At 44.2% G+C, this 21,329-nt stretch overlaps 1 protein-coding gene across 6 annotated transcripts in view; it reads right to left on the reverse strand.

The window, feature by feature from the left end:
• Positions 1-21,329, reverse strand: part of Septin6 (septin 6) — a 69,352-nt gene that overhangs the window by 35,753 nt on the left and 12,270 nt on the right. For all 6 annotated transcript variants that reach the window (XM_010612996.3, XM_010612994.3, XM_010612993.3 and 3 more), the window contains 2 exons: positions 18,100-18,214; positions 9,610-9,805 (listed from right to left, as the gene is read on the reverse strand). In XM_010612996.3, the coding sequence (XP_010611298.1) occupies positions 9,610-9,805; positions 18,100-18,214 (311 nt within the window). The remainder of the gene's footprint in view (positions 1-9,609; positions 9,806-18,099; positions 18,215-21,329) is intronic.

The raw sequence follows: 21,329 nt of genomic DNA on the forward strand, positions 1-21,329 counted from the left end.
TAGTGAATAAGGAGGGAAAATAAACTATTTATAGGGCTGGGGATGTAGCTCAGTAGCACAGTGCTTGCATGGCAAGCTCCAGGTCCTGAGCTCAATCTCCAGTACCAACCCCTCCAAAACAAACAAACAAGCAAACAAACAACCCTATTTATAATAGCCAAAGAATAGAAACAGCTCAAATGTCTATCAACTGAGGACTAGATAGAGAAAATGTGCGCTACCCATACAAAGGTATATCCTTGGCCATAAAAAAGACAACTCTGATACATGCTGCCACATGGATGAGCTCTAAAAACATCACAATAAGTGAAAAAAGCTGGACACAAACACTGTATGGTGTCTCTTACACGAGTCAGATTCACAGAGACACACAGTAGATTAATGGTGGCCAGAATCTTGGCTGAGAGGGAAATGGGGAGTTTCTGTTTAATGAGCTTCCTCTCAGGGTAACATTTTGGAACTCGATAGAGGTGGCGCTCGCACAACAAATAGTGGCGGTGATTGCCAATGTATTACATGCCACCGGACTGCCCACTTTAAGTACTTAATTTTATTATGTGAATTTCAACTCAACAGTAACAAAAAGAATAATAACAGATGAAGCAAGTAAGGTAGCAGGAGCTACGTTATGTAGCGTCTTGTGGGTAGGGCATATTAAGGGAGTTTTTCAATGTGAATGGGGTTGGTTACTGTTGGTTTATAAGAAGTCTATGATTTTCTGGATGTTTGTTTTAAACTGGTCACCTTACTCAACTATTATTTGTCAGAATTGTCCTTGAGCTGATGACCATGGGTCTCCTCTATTTGCTATGGTTTGGATCTGGACTGTCTCTCAAAGGCCCATGTGCTAAAGGCTCGCTCACCAACCTGTGGCACTATTGAGAGGTGGCATAGCCTTCAGGAGGTGGGGCCCAGCAGAAGCAAGTTGGGTCATTTGGGAGCCATACTAGGACCCTGGCTCTTTCCTCTCTTCTTCCCAGAAGCTTCCCAGTGGCTCCAAGGTGAACAACTTTGTTCACCACGTGCTCCCCACTGTATTTTTGCCTTGCCACAGGCCTAGAAGTAGCAGGCCAACAGATCACAGACCAAAACCTCTGACACTGTGAACCAAATAAACATTTCCTCCTTTTAAGTTGTCTTCTCGGTATGTAACTCTTCTTTCTCATTTAGCTCAGCTAGATTCTTGGTCTGTCTCTAAGGTTTCCTGCAGACCAACTTCTGGTGTCCTTCTACCCAGGACACACACATTATCTCTGGGGTGCTCTCACTCACTCTGGAGCCTCAGTTATCACTATCTCCTATCACACTCTAGACACCTGGAAGTCATGTTGGTCTCTTTCCTTCATTTGAGCCTGTCTCCTTTGCAAACAGTCCCCAAAAGCCGCCCTGCTGGAAGCCCACAAGGCCTGCTCACAGATACTGCACTCAAACAGAACTACTTCAGGCACCAAAGCCAAGATAGCACAAGGCTGGGCCTGCTGGAACAATGAAGAAAGTGGCGCAGCTAATATGCCCCCTCCCCATACTTCCAGCTATACCTTTCTTCCCCTACAGTCATCCCTATTCTGCTCTGTCTACCGTACACTCGTCTTCCTACAGTCCTCCTCCTTCCAAACCATTCCTGCTGTACTCTCTGAAATCTCTGTACCACTGATAAAACAAAATTGTCCTTGGGCCAACAACACCCACATCATCCAAAAGAGCTAGTTGGAAATGTAGAATCTTGGGTCCCGAACTCAGACCTAAAGAATCAGAATCTGCATTTAATCAAGAGCCTCAGTGGCTAGTATGCACATTAAAGTTTGAGAAGGGCTGGCCTATATCATCTGCCTCTTCACAGAATGCATCTGCCTCTTCATGTTGGCAGAAACCTCATTCTCTCCTACGGACACCATGCCACAGCAGCCACCTCCAGCATACACTTCTCATTCTCCCATGACGTGTGTACCTTAAGGTTGGGAGCAGTAGGAATGCACATAGCTCTTCAGCGCCCCTCTAGACTACAACTACCCGCCTCATTCTAAAAACCTTTCTGTATCAGAGACCTAGCCCATCTCCCTCTGGCAGCTCACAATCTCTCTTCCGTTCTGGGTGACCACAATATGCCTGAGGACAACCTGTCAAGGTCTGTTTCTTTCTTCCTTGATTCCATGAACTTCACACCCATCAACCTCCTCCATTTTAGGCCCTTTGCCACCTTATCATTAGCCAGACAACTCTACCCAAGAAATCCTACTCTCGTACAACCTGACCACAACTGCACATCTTTCCTGCTCTTGTATATCTTCAACTCTCCCCAATTGATCTATCACCCTATAAACTCTTCTGAAACCTTACTCCTTCCACTATCCAGGAATAGCTGCAGTGTCCTTCTCTAATCTCCCTCTCAACAGAAGCTGAATCCCATGACTGATCACATTGTGGTTTAGATCTAAAATACTTCCCCAAAATTTCACATTTTGAAGCAGGGCCTGGTTGCAAAGGGCAACTCTACTTAGAAGGATGTATTGTTGTCCCTGGCTCCTTCTCTGCTTCCTTGTTGCCATGAGATGAGCAGCTTTCCTCTGCCATGCCATTCTGTTACACCATTTCTACCTTGGAGCCAGCTTACCATGGACAGAACCCACTAAAATCGTGAGCCAAAATAACTGGCTCCTCCTTGAAGTTGTGGATGTTGGCTATTTCATGCCAGAAATGGTCAAGTGACAAATACAAATCAAGTGAGCCATTATTTTTCGTTATTAGCAGTGCTGGTGATTGAATCCAGGCCTTAAACATGCTAAGTAAGCACTCTATCACGGAGCCACATTCCTATCCCTTTTTTTGAGACAGGGTCTCACTAAATTACCCAGGCTGGCCTCCTGTGATCTTCCTACTCAGTCTCCCAAGTATCTGGGATTATAGGTATGTGTCACTGTGCCCATCTCTCTTTCTTTCTTTTGAAGGGAAGGTCATTAGGGAATGTATAACACTGGGACTTGTGCTCTACCACTGAGCCTCATCTCCGGTCTTTTCTTTTTTTTTTAATGCAGTCTCATGATGTTGCCCAAACTCCTGGGCACAAGCGATCCTCCTGCCTCAGGTGTCTGAGTATCTAGGATTACAGGGGAGCACTACCATGCTAACTCTTACCAACACCTTCATCGCCATTCCACTCCTGTCTTTCCATCCTGCTTGACCAGCATAATTGTTACTCTCAATATATTTCAGGATCAGCTTTTTTTGCTCTTATATCACTGTTACTGATGGTTAGAAACAATCACAGAATGATGGGTCATGACATCATTTCAAATATATGGCCTCCAATCACATATGGGCTTCTAGAGCAACAGCACAATCCCTTTACTTGGACTTTATTGCCTCCCTTCCCATTGCCATCACTGACCATTCCAAACGCTCACCTGTTTCTGCAAGCTCCAAAATTATGCATGACCCCTTCTCTCCAATTTACCAACTTCTACCTACTTTCCCAACTTAGAAAAGGTGGGGAATGATAATCAACAGACTGAAAACAGTGATTACCTCTGAGGCAGGGAGAATATGTACATGTATAGCTAACATAATTAAAAATAGATTAAAAAACTTGAGGCCACCATACTCACACTACCTCAACTCCCTGCCTCACCCCTGTTCTCTAAAAACAAACCCACCATTCTCTGCCTCCTTCTAGTCTCTGAGGATGAAACGGTCTCATCCAGCTCAAGGTTCATCGTCCCTGTGTACCTGATGTCATCCCCTTAGTATCTTTAGGAGCCTTGCTTCGTTACCATCTCCTCACTTCCTCTTGACTCGTTTCCTTCAACTTGTAAACTTGCTATGTCTTCCCCCATCACAAAACTAACTCTCCTCAACCCCTTCCTCCCAAATCACCCATGTCCTGAGTACTTCCTATGTCTTTGCTTCTCTGAGCAGCCAAGTTTGTCTTCTGGACCTAGCATGGGGTCTGGTGTATAACAGGTGTCAAATAAATGTTTAATACGTGGATGAAGTTTCTTGACTCTCTCTAACAGATTACAGAGTGTTTTCTACCCACACCAGCATCCTAGTTAACATATCAGAGAAATATTTTTGGTATTAAGTGATAAAAACTTACAGGCATTATCTTCATTTTCCCACCATTGTTTATTTGCTTCTTTTCAACAAGTATGTACTGAATTCCTACTATATGCCAGCTAACTAACTTGTATTTATCCTGCAAGACTTCAAGACCTAGCACAACTTTTCCTGACCACCTGCTCTGCCCTCTCAGCCACCTCTAACCTATTGTGCCGCAACTAAGCCTGGTCAGTCGCTGCCCTTCCCATTCCCACAGTCCCCCTCCATAGACCTCTGTTACCATACTTATCACATTATCCAGAGTCTGTACACATATTTGCCCCTTCCACTAAGCCATGAAATCCTTAACTAAAGACTGTGCCTCATTTCTTAGTATTTCTGGCACCTCACATCATCGTAGGCACACAAGTAGACATTTAGTAGTTGATCAACTGAACTCGATCCCCCACACCGATTTGTTTCCTAAGCCTTGCTGATTCTTTTTTCTAAATCTGTCTCCTCCTGTCTCTTCTGGGAACTTCTGCTCCTGTTTAAACCTTCATCACCTCTCCTTATCCTTAAGAATTGCCCCAGCCTTCTTGTCTCCCTCTCTACATTACCTTATATCTTCTTCCCAGCTCAGACAAGTGTTGTAAACCAGCAGTCTACACCCAACTTTATCAGCTTCCTTTTCTAAAACGTCACTCTTTTTAATCTACTTTTAATTATGTTAGCTATACATGTACATATTCTCCCTGCCTCAGAGGTAATCACTGTTTTCAGTCTGTTGATTATCATTCCCCACCTTTTATAAGTATTTACATACAGAAATAAAGAGAAGTGTTTATTGTTTTACTGGAGGAAGGGGACAGATTTACACAAATGGCATCGTGATCTGTGTCATTCTGCAACTTCTTTTTTTCATGTAATAACACAATTTGGAGCTCTATCCAGATGAGAACATATGAATCTACCTCATTCATTTAATCTGCCAAGTAGAACTCCACGGTATGGTTGTATCACAATTCATTTCATTGTTAATTGACGGAAATTAAGTTTTTTTATTCAACAACCAATTTTGCAATAAACATCCATTTTGTATGCTTCTCATGAACATGTGCAATTGTTTCTCTAGGCTGTATATTTAAAAATGGAACTGCTGGGTCATGAATCATTCACATTTAAAATTTTAAGAGACGCTGCCAAATTTGCCCTCCTGAAACACTCTGTATCAATTTATACTCCCAACGACATGAATGAAATTGCCTCGTGTTAGTGGATATTATGCCATCTTTTAGTCTTGCAAATCTGATGGATAAAATATATGTCACTGTCTCAGTCTGCATTTCCCTTAACACTGAGGAATTGAATGAGCATCGTTTCATATGCTGATTGGTCATTTGCATTTCCCTTTTGTTAATTATCTGTTTAGTTCTCACTGAATTACAGAAGCTCTTTATACATTTTAGAAAAAGCTTTTGTCTCTTATATAGGGTGCAAATATTTTTGCCCCCATCAGTAGCTTATGTTTACTTTGTTTATGGCATCTTTCAATATGAGTATCTTTTTATTTTAGCAAATTTAAATATGTCATCCTTTTCTTCTATAACTTCAATTTTGGCTCATGATTAGAAAAGCCTTCTCTAGCTGGGCGTGGTGGCACATGCCTGTAATCCCAGCACTCGGGAGGCTGAGGCAGGAGGATCGCTATGAGTTCGAGACCAGCCTGGGCTACATAGTGAGTTCCAGATCAGTCTCAACTACATAGTGAGATCCTGTCTCAAAAAACAACAACAACAAAAAAGAAAAGCCTTCTCTACCCCCCAAAGTTATAAAAATATTCTCCAACATTTCCTTCTTATATTTTTAGAATTTGTTTTAGTCCAACAGGAATCTATTTTTGGGAGTAGGATTTGTGTGAGAGGGTCTCATTTTACTTTTTTCCCAAAGGATGGCCTATTTTCCCAGCATCATTTCTTAAATAGTTCATTCCTTCCCTGCTGACTTGCACATACTCAATTTCTATGTAAACGTAAATCTGATAGACTCATTTTTCTGTTTTAGTGCTCTTTTTGAGACTGATGCCTTTGCATCCTTGGTTTTCATTCACTCAGCAGTTGTGGCAATCTAGACTCTGATAGGGAATTGATCATGTTAAAGTATGCTGTGACGCCGCCTCACAGGCTGCACTCTCCTGGTGCATCTTGGCTCCTAAAATGACCTCATGCCCTTATCTCTGGTTTCCCTCCCCCCCCACGGCCACAGTGGTCCAGGAAGTTGAAACCTGTGTCTGCAGGACTGGGCCCATAAAAGCAATCTGGCCTGTGATAGGTTAAAAGTAGCTCACGCCTCATAAATAAGCAATAGCCCACCCCAAAACTGATAAAAGGACCTTCCTTTCTTTGTTTTCTCTCTCCTTCTGCTTCTTCCCCCTCCCTCTCCTCTCTCTCTCTCTCTGCCTTCCTGCCTCCTGCTCACCTCCGTACAATAAAGATCTCCTGCCGGACCTCTCAGTGCATGATTGGCCTAATTGGGAAGGGGCACCCAAAAGGGCACACAAACCCCCTTTCAGACTCTACCCACAATTCCCCTGGAATTATTATTCCTAAATCCATGAATTACTTCTGCTACCAAACCCAAAGGATAGTTTTAGGTTCTTATTTTCCTGGACACCATTTATCACTTCTTCCCATATACTAGATGATACAACTCTGTCTTGACTCTTCTACCAATAAAAACTATGACCACCAAAATACCTTCTGTCATTTAAATACCTACTCTGTGCGAGCAAGGCATTGTTTAAGCATTTCATATGCCATGTATATCAAGCATACTTCACCAAGGCCCTCCACAGTAAGGATAATTATCATAACTGTCCTCACTTTCCAGGTAATTTGAAAACTGAAGCACAGAATGTTTAGGTATCCTCCCAAAGGCCCCTGGGCTAATAAATAACAAGTTAAGATTTGAACCTAGGTCTGTCTGAAACCAAAGCCTAAATTCCTAGGCACTTCCTTCTCCGGACTGTTTTCACAATCTCCTCTTTGGGTCCCACTTTTTATAGCCTCTTTTTTTTTTTTTGCAGTATCGGGAATCGAACTCAAGACCTTGCACTTGCAAGGCAGGCACAGTGCCACTGAGCTAGATCCCCAGCCCCTTTTCCCAACATTCTTTAAGGGATAGCTTTCCACAAGGTCCAGTCTGAGTTGCTGCTCGCCCCCGTTTCAGCACATGCCCTGGATATAGCAGGGCATTCTGATGCCCTGTCTCAGTGCAGCTGCATTGCTGTCTGTGGCTTGATCGCATGTATAAACCACTGCTTTCTATTACACATCCCTGCCACTTATATCATCCCTGCTGCCCAGCATAATTTCAGGGAAGCTTCTAATTCTCACTTTTGAGCTTGTTATTATTTTATATTTTATGAGTGAGTATCAACATTTACAATCAGGAAAAAATAAGGAAATTTGAAAAATGTAATGGAAATAGATTAGCCTCTAGGGGCAGTATCTATTCAGTCCTCCTAAGCCATAATTATTGAGGCGTTGCCCATTGTTAGATGTGTTGAATATATGTGACTGAAAGAACTGTGCCAAATTTAATTGAGGAGTTCCTAAAAAATATGCAGCTGAGATTAAGCACTGAGACTGCGCCCCAACTAGCCCTTTCCATGGGGCCTAATTTATTCTCAACCAAATAAGATTAACACAATAAACAAGCCATATAAAAACAGAGGTGTCTTTCTTCTAAAATTTCAAGTGGAAAACAATTCAGTTCATTATTAAGAAGCTACATGTATTTATTCATTGTAAAGACGGGAGTATGGCTGTTGTAGCTTTAAGGGAGAAATAGAATCAGAGACACAGTTCATCTAAGAAGCAAGAGACTTCTCAAGAGAGGAGCAGACCCTGCTCAAAATGATGAATGGTACTCTCTGAGAGGGACGTGTGTACCCACATGACTTCGAGTTAAATGTAGCCAGTGCCTGACCAGTACCCCCCTCACCACATCCTCATCTCTTAGCTTCACTCCACCCTGCCCTCACATGCCCTCAAACTGTCAGTCTCCCCCATCTTGCCTACTTTTCTGCTAACTCCTGCTCAGTCCCTTTCAGGCTATTAGCCTCCATCCACTGACTTCACATACGAAGGTTTTTATCTTCAGTCCAGTGTCTTTCTCACTCTATGCTGATTCCTAGACAACCTTACCTGTGTCCACTGTTGGAACATATTTGTACCTTGATAACCCAAAGCTGTCTTTCTCACCTAGACTCTCTTCAGACCTCTAGTCTGTCTGCTTAGCTGCCTACCACTGAAGGCCATCGTGGCTCCTAATATTCCACAGACAGCTCAACTACAACAGGTACAAAACAGAGACTATAATCTTAAAATGAGGTTCTCTTATGGGAGGTCACTACCATTCGTCCACTCTCCAAAGTCAGAAATTCAAGCCTCATTCTAGATTATTCTTTTGTCTTCACAACTGCACATCATTAAGAGCTGTTGATTTTACCTACTCAATAGTTACCAAATCTCTTTCCCCTTCCTATCTCAGCAGCTACTTTATCCCTTGCCTCAATCTAAATGGTCTAATGGTCTCCTCATTGGACTTCTTGCTTTTCTAGTGTATTTACATGCTACACTGAAGGACTTTATTCAAAGGGCAACCAGACCACACCATGTCTTTCTTAAAACCTTTCAATGGCTTCATATCTGCATACTCTATAAATCACTCCAAGATCTGGCTCCCACTTACTTCTTCAAGCTCATGTCCCCTGACTTTTTCCCTAGCTCATTCTAATCACTGGCAAAGAGGCAGATCCAAAGGGTCCTCCAAGAATAGTAATATAAACTTATGACTAAAAATTAGTTACAGGGCCTTGGAAGGAGGACTATGCAGGTGGCAGCCCTGAACCTTAAGTTTCACTAACTTCCCAGTAACTGCTTCTGAATAGCAAAAGACAAGCAACCTGCAGTTCCTTAGAACAGGCCAGATTCCACCACATCACTTTGCCTTTGTATGAGCAGTCACCTCTGCCTAGAATGCCCTGCTCTCCTGTCCCTCATCTATCTGTGGAGAAAGTAGTTGTCCTTTAAGAGTCAGCTCAGAGAGCATGTGCTTTGTGAAGGCTTCTCTGACCTTCTCACATGGAATTGTGGTCTCATTGTAACTGTCCTTTACCTCCCCATATTCTGTTACTCCCAGAACATACCACTCACCCTCTATGGAAATTATTTGCTTAAAAACCGGTCCTTAAAAACCAATGACAGAGACTAGATTGTCAAAGCCGGGCAGCTCCTGGCACAAGACAGAAGCTCCAGAAGTGTTTGCTGAATGGAATCAAGACCCCACCCATGCATACTGGAAAGAAACCCCTCTTTTAACAAAGCTGATGAAGTGGGACAGTTGCTATAAACAGGGAACCTGGACAGGGATGGTGCCTGTGAGGGACCTATGCCTGCTCGTGCCATTCTGAGGAGACACTCTGGGCCCAGCATCTGTGCTTTCTCTGAGACCCCACAGAAAGCTCCTCCCTCTGGTCTTCCAGCCTTCCCACTCCACTGTTTTCTTTACCTGTCTTCCTTGTTCATCTGGTTCCCAAAGCCCACCGTGCTAACAATCGTGAGCTTCAGCCTCACGTTGCTCTCCTGGAGGTCATAGGTATTAGACCGGAGCTGGACACCTGGTTGTGTGTGGGTGGCCGGCTCCCCCTCGAACTTGGTGTTGAACAGGGTGTCCATGAGGGTGGACTTGCCCAAACCTGTCTCTCCTGAAAAGCAAAAGGAAAAATTAGGGTCCATTTACACAGTGACTGTGCAGCCACCACATGTCATGCTTCAGATGTGTACTTACTAACATGGGGAAATGTACATAATAAAACACTAAGTGAAAAGCATAGAGAAGTACACAGATGATGTGATCTCACTTAAATGGAAGAGATCAAAAGGGAACACAAAAACATCTGCAGATATCTCACAAAAGCGGAACTGGAATAATTTTCATTTGATTTTTCAAATTTTTCCTGTTATTTGAAAATCTCACCTTGAGTATGTATTGCTTTTATAGTCAGAAAAGGAAATTATGTTACAGGCAATGATGGAGAGGTATAATTATGCCTATAAAAAGACTAGAAGGACATAAAACATTCTTAACAATGGTCATCCCTGATTAGTGGGACTATATGTGGTTTTCAATTCATTTCTATATTGCCAAGTCTTCTAAGTATGTATAACCTGTGTGGCTTTATAAAAAAAAAAGATGATAGTTTTTGTAATAAAATGTAAAGGGCTATTTAAAATTTTTAGAAAGAGACACAAATGCCTTATCAAACAAATATCCTCCCACCCCAATGCCCTCCTCCCCGCCAGGCCCAAACAGCACTCAAAAGGCATCCTAGAGGCATCTCCCAGTGGGTCAACCATGTGACTAGCTGTCCTAGATGTGTCTCCCAGGAGGGAGATTGGATGGGCCTTAAGCTTCTCCTCCGGTTTTGACTTAACTTTCAGTGAGACTATTTTTTAGTAATGGGGAGGCAATTTTAAAGGCCACAGATTATTATTCTCCCTAAATTTCACACAAACCAGCCATTTGTTTGTTTAACTAACAGGCTGCAGGATAGTAATAAATTAAACTGTTGGAATTTCAGAAGTCTTGAATTTCACGCTAGGGAGGTGAATGGGGGAGGGCTGTGGCAGACCTGTGACGTTTTGGGGATGCTGTTCCTAGGAGAAAAGGGACTATCAAGCCACTGCCTAGAGCTAAGGAGTCTTTAGGGACTGAAACACCACAAGAATTCATGGATTAGAGGGAGGTTAGTGACATGGCAGTTAGGCAGGAATCTGAGATGAAGCCACAAGCTGGGCTAGGCACTATAACCACTTAAAATCTCCCTGAATAGACTGTATTTGGCCTCCCCAGGTGCCAAAAGTGATTCAGGAATACCAGGAATAAAAGTCATTAGTTAATGATCCTGGACTGCCTGTGGGAGCCCATCGTGGCCCTCTGGCATTTGACACTTGAAAGGAAACTTCTTCCTTTACAATGAAGGCATTGATAAAGGCTATATAACATTTGCTACCTTTCAAGGACTCTGTTTGTTAAGCTTATCTGTTACCCTGAGGCGGGAGGAACTCAAAGAGCTAGCCAAAGGTTTGGTATCTGTAGAAATCAGGAATTTCTGTTTTTGCATAAGAAATGATGGAGATGATCGTGTGATGCTTCCTGTTAATGTACCTTTAAGAAAAGCTGTTTCTGTAGAACTAAACTAGACTTCTCTTTGTCTCCACTCAGGTGTGAGTGTTCTTTCCTTTCTCAGTCCTCACTCCCCAACTCAGGTACGTTCGTGTTGTGATGGCTGGGCCACCACAACTGCCTTTTGAATTCATAAGGCTACCCTATTATTTTGATAGCATTATCCTTCTTTTACCCACCTATTTCTCCAATCCTGGGGAAGTGAGCTTTTACTTCTGTTCCCAGTTGGGGATAGACTTGCACTGGACAAATTCTATTTGGTAAATCTCCCCTTGGAACCAACAGTACCTACTTGCAAGGTGGTCCAGGGCTTGGGTTAGAGCTGCATGACTGGAAACCAAAATTGCTGGACCTCCCCTCCACTGTCTGGGTGTGTCTGGCTTTACATCTTCAGAGCCTCTTTTATCCTGAATAATGAGCTATGAACGCAAGAGGTGCTTTTAAAACTATGATGAGGGCTTTCTATGTGTGGAGAAGGAAGAAACAGAGACACCCAGAGATAGCAACAGACGTAGAAAGAACAAAAACATTCAATTCCACCTGGCTACGGATCTCCCAGTCCTATTAGCCCTATTTCATAGCCATAGGTCTAACACTGGCAGATTACCAGGGTATGCAGAAATGATTCCTCAGATCATATTTCCAGGCAGAGTCTGCTATACCTATTAGCAGCAAAGATTCTCAAAAAAAAAAAAAAGTACAACTCAACTGCAAATGGGCCAGCTCCTCAGAGCCGGAATAATAAAGACACTGAGGTTTAAATTCCTTCTCTGTATGTGCCTAATGGATTTCCCACAGAGTCCCCACCCTACCTCTCTTCCCTAAGCTTCTTTCTCAGTGCCCTGCAGCTCTGGAGAGGGGTGGCTCTGTCTGGCTCCTTGGCCTAAGAATCATCTTGTACTCCACAGAGCCCAGCACCAGCTCTGTACAGAAAGCCTCAGGAGCACACTGCAGAACAAGGGCCCCACCCTGTTTGCACAGCTGGAGAAATGGGGGCTGGGCAGGGCAGGGCGGGCAGCAGGGCAGGCCAGTGGGGAAAATGACCACCCAAATGCTTGTCAGCACAGAAGGACTGGGGGAATTAGATGGCAAATCATGAAGGTCTGGAAGAAAAGAACTAGTGAGTGTCTAGGGAATCACAACACATGCAGTATTAGAAGAAGGCAAAAAATCAAGGCTACTGAGGCTTCCCAACCCAGGTTATCATCAGGGTGGAGCCTGGGGACAAGGGGAGGCTCTCTCTCAATAGCTGGCCCACACCCAGCCTAGACCTAGGACCTTGTCCCCTCCCATGGCTACCCTGGGCCAGGCACACAGGGCCTAAAGGGTCAGGTCAGCAGATCCCACGCCCCTGCAGGAAGGTGGAGATTTGGCAATTAGATTCCAGCAGGAAACCTAAGAGGTCCCCAGGGGTCTATTTCCCTCCTCTTCTCCCTAGCACCCCCTCCCAGAGTATCTCATAGTGGGCAGCAGGCTTTTTATTCATTTATGAACTTTTTTTTTGAGATAGGCCCTCACTATGTAGCCCAAGTTGGCCTTCTGCCTAAGCCTCCTGAGTGCTGGATTACAGATGTGTGCCACCACACCCAGCTTCTTACACCTTTTTAAAGCATACTGCATGATCCAAGAGTATTTCATCTCACTTTGTTTTATATGGATAGTATTCTAGAAACAATAGTGTTTAAAAATATGCCTTTTCAAACTCTGATGTTGACCTCCTCAACCTGGCTTTAAAAACATCACTGAAAGAAAAATTTAGCACTTTTCCTCATTTACTGTTAATACCTGCATCCTCTAGCACCTTCTGCAATGTGTCTTTTCAAATTATGAAATGAAGAGTCCAAGCCAGGTTATTACTAAATTACTGCGTGACCAGAGCTGAGCCCTTTCTCCTCTCTGGGTCTCAGTTTATTTTCCTGTAAAAGGAGAAGGTGGGAGTGATAACAATAGCTATTGTTTATCATGAGTTTATACCAGGTATTACTATAAAGAAAAACATATATTTTCTTTTTGTGGAGCTGGAGATAGAACCCAGGACCTCACACATGCAAGGTAAGCACTCTACTATGGAATTATACCATAGTCCCCATATATTTTATTTATTCCTTACAACAAGCCAATGATAGATCTGTTTTGTTTTTTTGTTTTTTTTTTCTAGCACAGGGAATGGAACCGAAGGTTTCACACATGCTAAGCAAGTGCTCAATACTCCCAGCCCCTAGATACTACAGTTTGTCCACAAACTAGAGATGGGCCCAAGGCCACATACTAGCTGTACAAATTTATAGAGTTCTTCTTCCTCTTTGCACTATACTGTCCTCATCTATACAATGTGGAGGAAGTAACAGTCCAAGGTCACAAACTAGTAAGTTGCATATCCAGCATTTGTATCTAGGTAGGCTGACGCTGGAACTCATGGTTTTGTGTGTGTGTGTGTGTGTGTGTGTGTGTGTGTGTGTGTGTGTGTGTGTTTTTGGGGAGAAAGAACTAACTCAAGGGTGCCCTACCACTGATCTTATGCCCCAATGCCTTATGTTTTCTTTTTCACTTGTTGTTTTGAAACAGGATCTTGCTAAATTGTCTAGGCTGCCCTCAAACTTGCAATCCTCCTGCTTCTGCCTTCCAAGCCGCTGGGATTATAGGTATGGATCACCATACCCATCTTGGAGCTCATGTTTTTAACCAATATGCAATAGCAAGGCCCACAGGCATGACACGTTTGTGTATTTAGTCACTCAACAAGTATTTACAAAGCTTCTAATAGGAGCCAGGCAGTTATAGGAACTGAGGGTACAGCAATGAACAAGACAGCCACAATCCCTGTTCTCATGGAGATAAAGACTCTTCCACCTCTGAATGTTGGAATAAATCAAGAGAAATGTTTCTGAGTTCAACAGGGAGGTGTCCAAAAGGAAATGCTCCAGGAACTCCAGTTGGCCAAGGGAACCTAGGAACAGGCACAAGGTCCTGCCTGGCTGTGTGACCTTGTCTTTTCTCCTTCCTGATTCTTGCAGAGGCCTGGCAGACTGTGGTGGACTGGAGCCAGCTCGTATAGCTTCCTGTATTTCTTCCCAAACCTGTGTGCAATGATGTCATGTTGGTAGCTTAAAATCAGCTATGGTGGGGGTAATGACACCACAGGAATCAGTGGATGCTACAAACCATGGGAAGTGTCCCTCTGTGATGGTTTATTAGACAATGACCACAGCTGGCAACCTGCCTTAGGCAGGTGAGTGGCTAGCTGCGCTTCCTAGAGACAGAGGAGTGGAACAATTGGGCCCTGACCTTAACAGAATGCTTGCTGCCCTTTTTCCTCCCGCAGTAAGCCTCAATCCTGCTTGGGTGTCTTTTTCCAAGTTCAACAGAGCCCAGTTGAGCATGGAATCCTGAGCAGCTTCAAAATAAATATTATCATTATGACCCTTTGTGCTCCTCCCAGCCAGTTGCTGTCGCTGGCACATTTGGATAATTCTCTTTGGGGCTCTTGCCCAGAAAATCAAAGCAACAGGCCCCAGAACATTCGTACTGCTGGCTCTTATGGCTCCTCTGAGGCCTCCTATACTTTATCTACAATCATAGGTCCTCAAAATTTCCGAAGCAAAGGGACTAGAGTGTGATTTCTGATTAGGGAGAGGGGAACTTCATCCCACTCAGTAATTATCAACTGGAGGGAATTTCTTATAGAAAGGAGTCATCATATGCTGATGTCTATGTGCCTAGCTAAAAATAATTACAATTATAGGTATCATCCACTGGGACCTTTACATACAAATTAGACTCTAGATTTATAAAATTCTCTGTCTCTCTTTCAATCCCAACATCCACACATGTGCATACATACGCACGCATGTATGTAGGATACTTACTCTGATGATCATGGGCCTATAATCAGCAACGTTTCAGCAAGATAAGCAGTAATGTAAAAAAATAACCTAGGTGTCAGTTAATAATTGAAGCTAGCACACTATCATTTTACACTGAAAATGCCTATCAGGAAACAAAAAATGTTTTGGGGGAACATATCCTATAACCAAACAGAGTCATTATAAACAGCCATTAAGAGAGCCAGGGATTTAGCTCAGTGGTACCACGCCTGCGTCGCAAGCTCAAGGTCCTGCGTTTGATCCCCAGTACTGAAAAAAAACCAACCAAACAAAAAACAACATAAAAACAGCCATTAAGAAAGTAAACCTGACAGTCATACCTAGGCAATACACATGAAAACATAGTCCCTGAAAGTCCTGCAAGAGAAAAGATCACCTTCTGCAGTCAAGCTAGGGATTCTCAGCCAAGTCAGTGATAGAATCCAGCACCATAACCAAGCTGAGACTGCAGCCTCAGAGCCACCCTCAGCTGCCTGTGACCTTGGTCCAAATTACAGGTTCTCTGAGCAGTGACAGGGTTATGAGCACAGCAAGATGCATGAGTTGAATAAAATGAGCCCAGTGCCAGCTGATAGATACATCCAGTGGCTGCACTAGCAAGTCTAAGAGGCAAGCCACTGGGGTGGCTATTGTGGCTCCTTGGTTGTGGGAGGGTACTTCTCTCCTGGAAGAACTGTCCCAGGCACTACTGCGATTTATCCCAGTGGCAGGTGTGTGCTAAAGCAATTGCAGCTGTACGGTGTCTGGGTGGGAAGTAGAGGGCAGGAGGTTACTTTTTCTCTCACTCACTTTGCCTTGAGTTTGGCAGCTTCTTCCTCTGGGCCCCAGGGGAGCCTGTGATCCACAGGTCAAACTTCCTCACACTTCCGCCCTCAGAGAGCCATTCTGACTCACATAGCCTGCCCCCACCGAAAGCTTTCCTAGGCCACCCAATTGGTCAAAAGGTTTTGTAGGGTGGGTCTGTCCTTTCACTTCTTATCTCCTCTATTTCAGCACAGGTCATATGGAACTCCGGGAGGAATGCCAAGGGAATCCAAGATATCTGTGCTAAAACAGTTTGGTAATCAAATATTATGTGAAATAAGCTGGCCATCAGCCAAAGATTAGAACTTGTTAGTTAGATAGAGGTTTGGTAGTACTAAATTTGAATATGATAGCATATTGCTCTTGATGTTGAGCACTTGGACCTCTATTTCATATTCCTCTCCTAATGCATCCAAACATAACCATGAGACTTTTCGACTTTTAGCTTTTAAAGCTTTAAGAGTCTCCACCGAGACGCTAAAGCCCTTGGTATGTAATACTGTGAAGCACATGTTTTCATCTCAGGTTCCAAGGTTGATAGGGGGGAATGAGTCATTTACCTAGTGAGTGAGCCTAGCGGAGTGTCTGGCATCCATATTTAGAAGAGGCTTTGTTTTTTTTCACTGCTCCTTAGTGTGCAGTGATTCTCTTATAGAAAGTGACCCAAAAAAGAGGTTTAGGATAGAGAGGAGAAAATAAGGAACTCAAGAAAATGACCTTTGTGAGAAAACAGAGCTTTTGAATACATTAAAGGGTAAAATATCCAATTTAGTGGTGGCTCAGACCCACAACTTGAGTGAGTTCCCTCACACGCTATACAAAAATAAGAAAAAGCAATTAGTAAAAGTGTTTGAGTGCTCCAGCCAGTGTGAAAACTGACTTTATTATGGTATTTATACAAGAATTACGGTTCAGAAGGAGGTCGCTGAAAATATGTAGGTCTGCTTTCCTACACTGTGGGGTGAAAATTATATGCTATGATTGTGTTTGTAAATTTTGGATTTTTAACGTCGAAGGCAAGATGCTTAAAGAATCTTGAGGAACTGCTGTCCTGAATGTTGGGCTGGTGTTCAAAAGTTTCCAAAAGCTTTCCTGTTCTCAAGAGATACAGAGCCATAACGAGGACCCTACTCACCTGAACCCTTGTCCCTCCCTCTGCAGTCAGAGCTCTCGTTATGGCTCTGCTACTTTTCCTGCATTGCTTTGGGTAAATCCCTTGTCTTTCTAAGCCTCTGGGTTCCCATGTATTCTGTGAGGACATGGACACTACTTGCTGTGCTCACTTCGCAAAGTAAGGACCAAAAGGCTCCTGTAAGAAACCGTTGGAAAAGTACAATGAGTGGCTCCTGGGTGGAGGTTAACTCTGTCATTCATTCCATTAATATTCTTGAACTCTTTTTGTGCCATTATGAGCAAACAGAGGGTACAAAGATGTGGCTCCCACAGTGGAGATTAAAGGTCTAGGCAGAGATGTAGGTAAAGAGGAATAAAAGACACAGCTATGTGATTCCCATACTTGAGCTCAAATGATAACCAAGTGTAGTGAAGGTCTGGAGGGAACCAACAGACCTAGCCCCTGTCCCTGGTGGACAGGCAACTTTCTTTCCTCAGCCATAATCTCTCTCCCTTTTCTGTCCTGGCTCTTGTCTTCTGCAGTCAAAATGAACCTGACAGCAGTGACTGAGCCAGTCAATCCCCCCACAAGATTTCCACAGGGTCTCACACGGCTCCATTTCCCCCAGTGTATGGCCCCATAGTCTAGTCTGACCAGGGAAAAATTACAAATACACAGAAGGATAAAAGAAGAAGGGGGAGGAGAGCCAGGTATGGTGGTGCATGCTGTCATCTCAGTATTCTGGGAGGTTGAGGCAGAAGGATCACAAGTTCAAGTGCAACTTGGGAAACTTATGTCCTTAGTGAGACCCCATCTTAGAAGAAAAATTAAAAAGTGACTGGGGTGCTGGCTCAATGTGAAAGCCCTGGGTTCAATCCCCACTGTACTGCAAAAGGAGGGCACTCTTGAAACTTGATCAGAACGACACACTATTTAATTACCTGCAAAATCACATCCAGCCATCAAGGATCCATATTCCATAATACAATTTCCTGCTATGGAAATACTCACCCACACACAGGATGTTGAAACAGAAGCCCTGGCTGACTGACTTATTCACCAGCTGGTCAGGCAAGCTGTCAAACCCTACATGTCCAGCCAGGGGGACAGTTCGGCAACCTTCACCCTAAGATGGAGGGAGGGAGAAAATGAAAATGTGCTTAAAAGCAATCTGGGTCTCGATTCTCCATCCAACCCCTTCCGTCACCCAGGCCCAGTGTGTCATCTCTTCCCTCAATTATTCCCTGCTTCAAAGCAGAATGTCCAGTCAGCTTGGAAGTCATGGGTTCTTGGGCACAAGCATCTTGATCTAAATTCAATGAGAATGTCCCTGCAGTTACAGACAGCAAACTACAGAGGAGGTGTACCATGGATGGGAGGCTAGGGTCAAGGGAGGAGATGGCTTATACCCCACATTCCCAGACTTGGGTTAAGTTTCAACTCGATCACTTATGAGCTAGGTAACTTCTCTGAGACTCCATTTCCTTCCATGTCTGTCATATAAGATTACGTGACCTCCCATGTGACCGGAAGACTCAAATGTGCTATGTTATGTAATGAGCTTCATCCATGCTTAGGTGTTGAGGAAATATTCCTAAAAAGCAATTAACCCTCTCTCTAGGACATTTGGGGGCTTTATAAAGACCATTAGCATAAAGGTGAAGAGGACGGGCTTTGAAATCCAACATGTCTTAGTTCGAGGCCCAGCTGTGCAACTTGTGGCTGTGTGACCTCTTACAAGTTACTTAACTTTTCAAAGTTTCCCCACCCTAAAAACAGGAACTAGTAGCTAGTGCACAGATCATATAGGATAACGTGCCTAATACACTTACCAGTTCCTAGCATGCAGCAAGCATTCAATCAACAGTAGCTGTGATACTATCCTGAGACTCGTCATGCCACAGCATACTTGTGATTCCCTGTGACTAAAGAGCTGCTCCCAGCTTCCCCTGGTTCCCTGGACTCCACAGGGGTCAGCCAAGCCACTCCTAGCCCTGGGAAGTACAGGGACTTTGCTTCACCTACCAGACCCAAAGCTTTTCAGAGTCAATGGTTTTACAAAACAGGGAGAGCCTCAAACTAGGGCAGGCTTCCAAATAGCCATGGGGGAGGACAAAAAGGGCGGACATGCACTCCAGAAATGTGCCAATCACCAACGGTCAAGGCAGAAGGGAGGGGAAGAGAGAAGAAAGAGAAGGGGAGCTGGAAATGACTGAGCTCAATAAGAATGGTAAGACTGGAAAGAGTCAGAATTTCTGTTGGGTGGGGCTGCACCATGCTTTCCACAAGAAGAAAGGTGCGAAGAGCAATTCAAAAGGGAGGGCACGGTTAGCTCCAGGAGGCATGCACCAGCATCCCAAGCTGCTCCAGTGGGCAGCTCTGACATTGGCTGGATCAGTGGGCACGCTTTCATACCAGAAGGAACGAGCCGCAATGCTGGAGAAGCCTCTCAACCACCAACATCGTTAGAAGCTGCTCCCACACAGCCCCTTCACCCAGCTCAAGATCACATTCCCATTGGTGTCAGCAGATCCCCCAAGACCTGGTGCTGGCGACTGCCATCTGGCAAGTTCATTACCTCACACATCCCACCCCACACACTCCCAGGGGAGCATCCTGACAGACAACCATATGCTATGGTTCAGTCAGGTGGGCGTGTTCTGAAGACAGCTGAGTTTCATGAGAGACCCACTTCACTCAGGGCTTTGTTCTATATTCACATCTTCCATGTCCTCTTCCCTTTTTTCTCTTCTTCTTCTTCCTCTTCTTCCTCTTCCTCTTCCTCTTCCTCTTCCTCTTCCTCTTCTTCTTCTTCTTCTTCTTCTCCTCCTCCTCCTCCTCCTCCCTCTCCTCCTCCTCCTCCTTCTGTTCCTCCTCCTCCTCCTGCTCCTCCTGCTCCTCCTCCTCTTCTTCTTTTTTTCATTAAAGCAAACAGTAAGTTTCCCACTTTTGGTTCTTCTGCTAGGCCCTGTGGGGAGAAGGGACTTGGAGGCAATATGCTTTCCCCATGGAGCCTCCTACATAGCAGGCCTTGGAAACTGGGACAGACTCCGAGCTGGGATTTCCTGAAACATATTTTATCACCTCTGGCTGCCTCTTCCTGTCTCCAAATTCAGCACCATGAAACTTCAAGTGCTCCAAAGGTTCTGGCCTAATGCCAAAAGGAGAGAAAAGGAATTCTCAAACTAAGATGATGAAGGGCATTGAGGAGAGCCCCCCACCTTGTTCTTAAAGATTTACTTCACTTTCACCTTACCAAACACCTCCCATGTGCCCACATTATCTTTCACCCAGCACAGTGCTGTAATCAGCCCTGAAAAGCAAAAGGAGTATGGGCCCTATTCCCTAGGCCAGCGGTGGTGAACCGAGTATCCAAACTGCAGCCCCAAACCCACTTATTAATTGCAAAGTGCCAACACTGCTATTAAATGGAATACTGAGGTTTTAATCTAGAAAAAAAAACGAACTGTTGTCTGATGCTCAGCTGCTGGGGAGACTTGGCTCATGCTGACAGAGAACGCTCTGCATGCCCCCTGTGGCACATGTATCATATGTTTGCCACCATTGACCTAAGAAATGGAGCTTGGGGGATTTGAGTGTTTTGAGCAGGGAGGGCTATGGTACAAACACTGGACTTTACTGTTGTTGTTGTTGTTTTGAGACAAGGTTTCACTAAGTAGCCCAGAAGGCCTTGAACTTTCGATCCTCCTAGCCCAGCCTCCAGAGCACTGAGATTACCAGTGTGCACTAGCACATAGGGCACAAATAGTGCTTTTGAAAGCTCACTCCGGCTGCACAGTGCTTGACTGATTGGAGAAACAAGAGACTAGGAGCATGAAGACATTAGGAGACGGGTTCAATACTGCTGAACTGGCAGAAGGACACCCACACTGTGATGATATATTCTAGCTAAAGCAAATTGACCTGATTTGGGACTCAAAAGCAAGGGACTGGGGTTATGGGTGTAGCTCACTGGTACTACATGTGCTTAGCATGCATGAGGCCCTGGGCTCGATCCTCAGCACTGAAAAAGAAAAAAAAAAGGAACAAAATTGAGAGATGTCCTAAATGAGGGATGAGACTTAGTGACTAGCCAGAGGAAGTGAGAGAGCAATCAGACTGCATGGTCTAAGCCAGGGCCTGGATTGATGGAACCATGTATAGAAAGAGGCCAAGAAAGAAAGCTTCATTAGTAGGGATGTCAAGGAATCTGCTTTCAAATAAGCTGTCATTGGAGCCAG

Source organism: Fukomys damarensis, unplaced genomic scaffold (assembly GCF_012274545.1).
Source record: "Fukomys damarensis isolate Sample0158 unplaced genomic scaffold, DMR_v1.0_HiC HiC_scaffold_39, whole genome shotgun sequence".
NCBI lineage: Eukaryota > Metazoa > Chordata > Mammalia > Rodentia > Bathyergidae > Fukomys > Fukomys damarensis.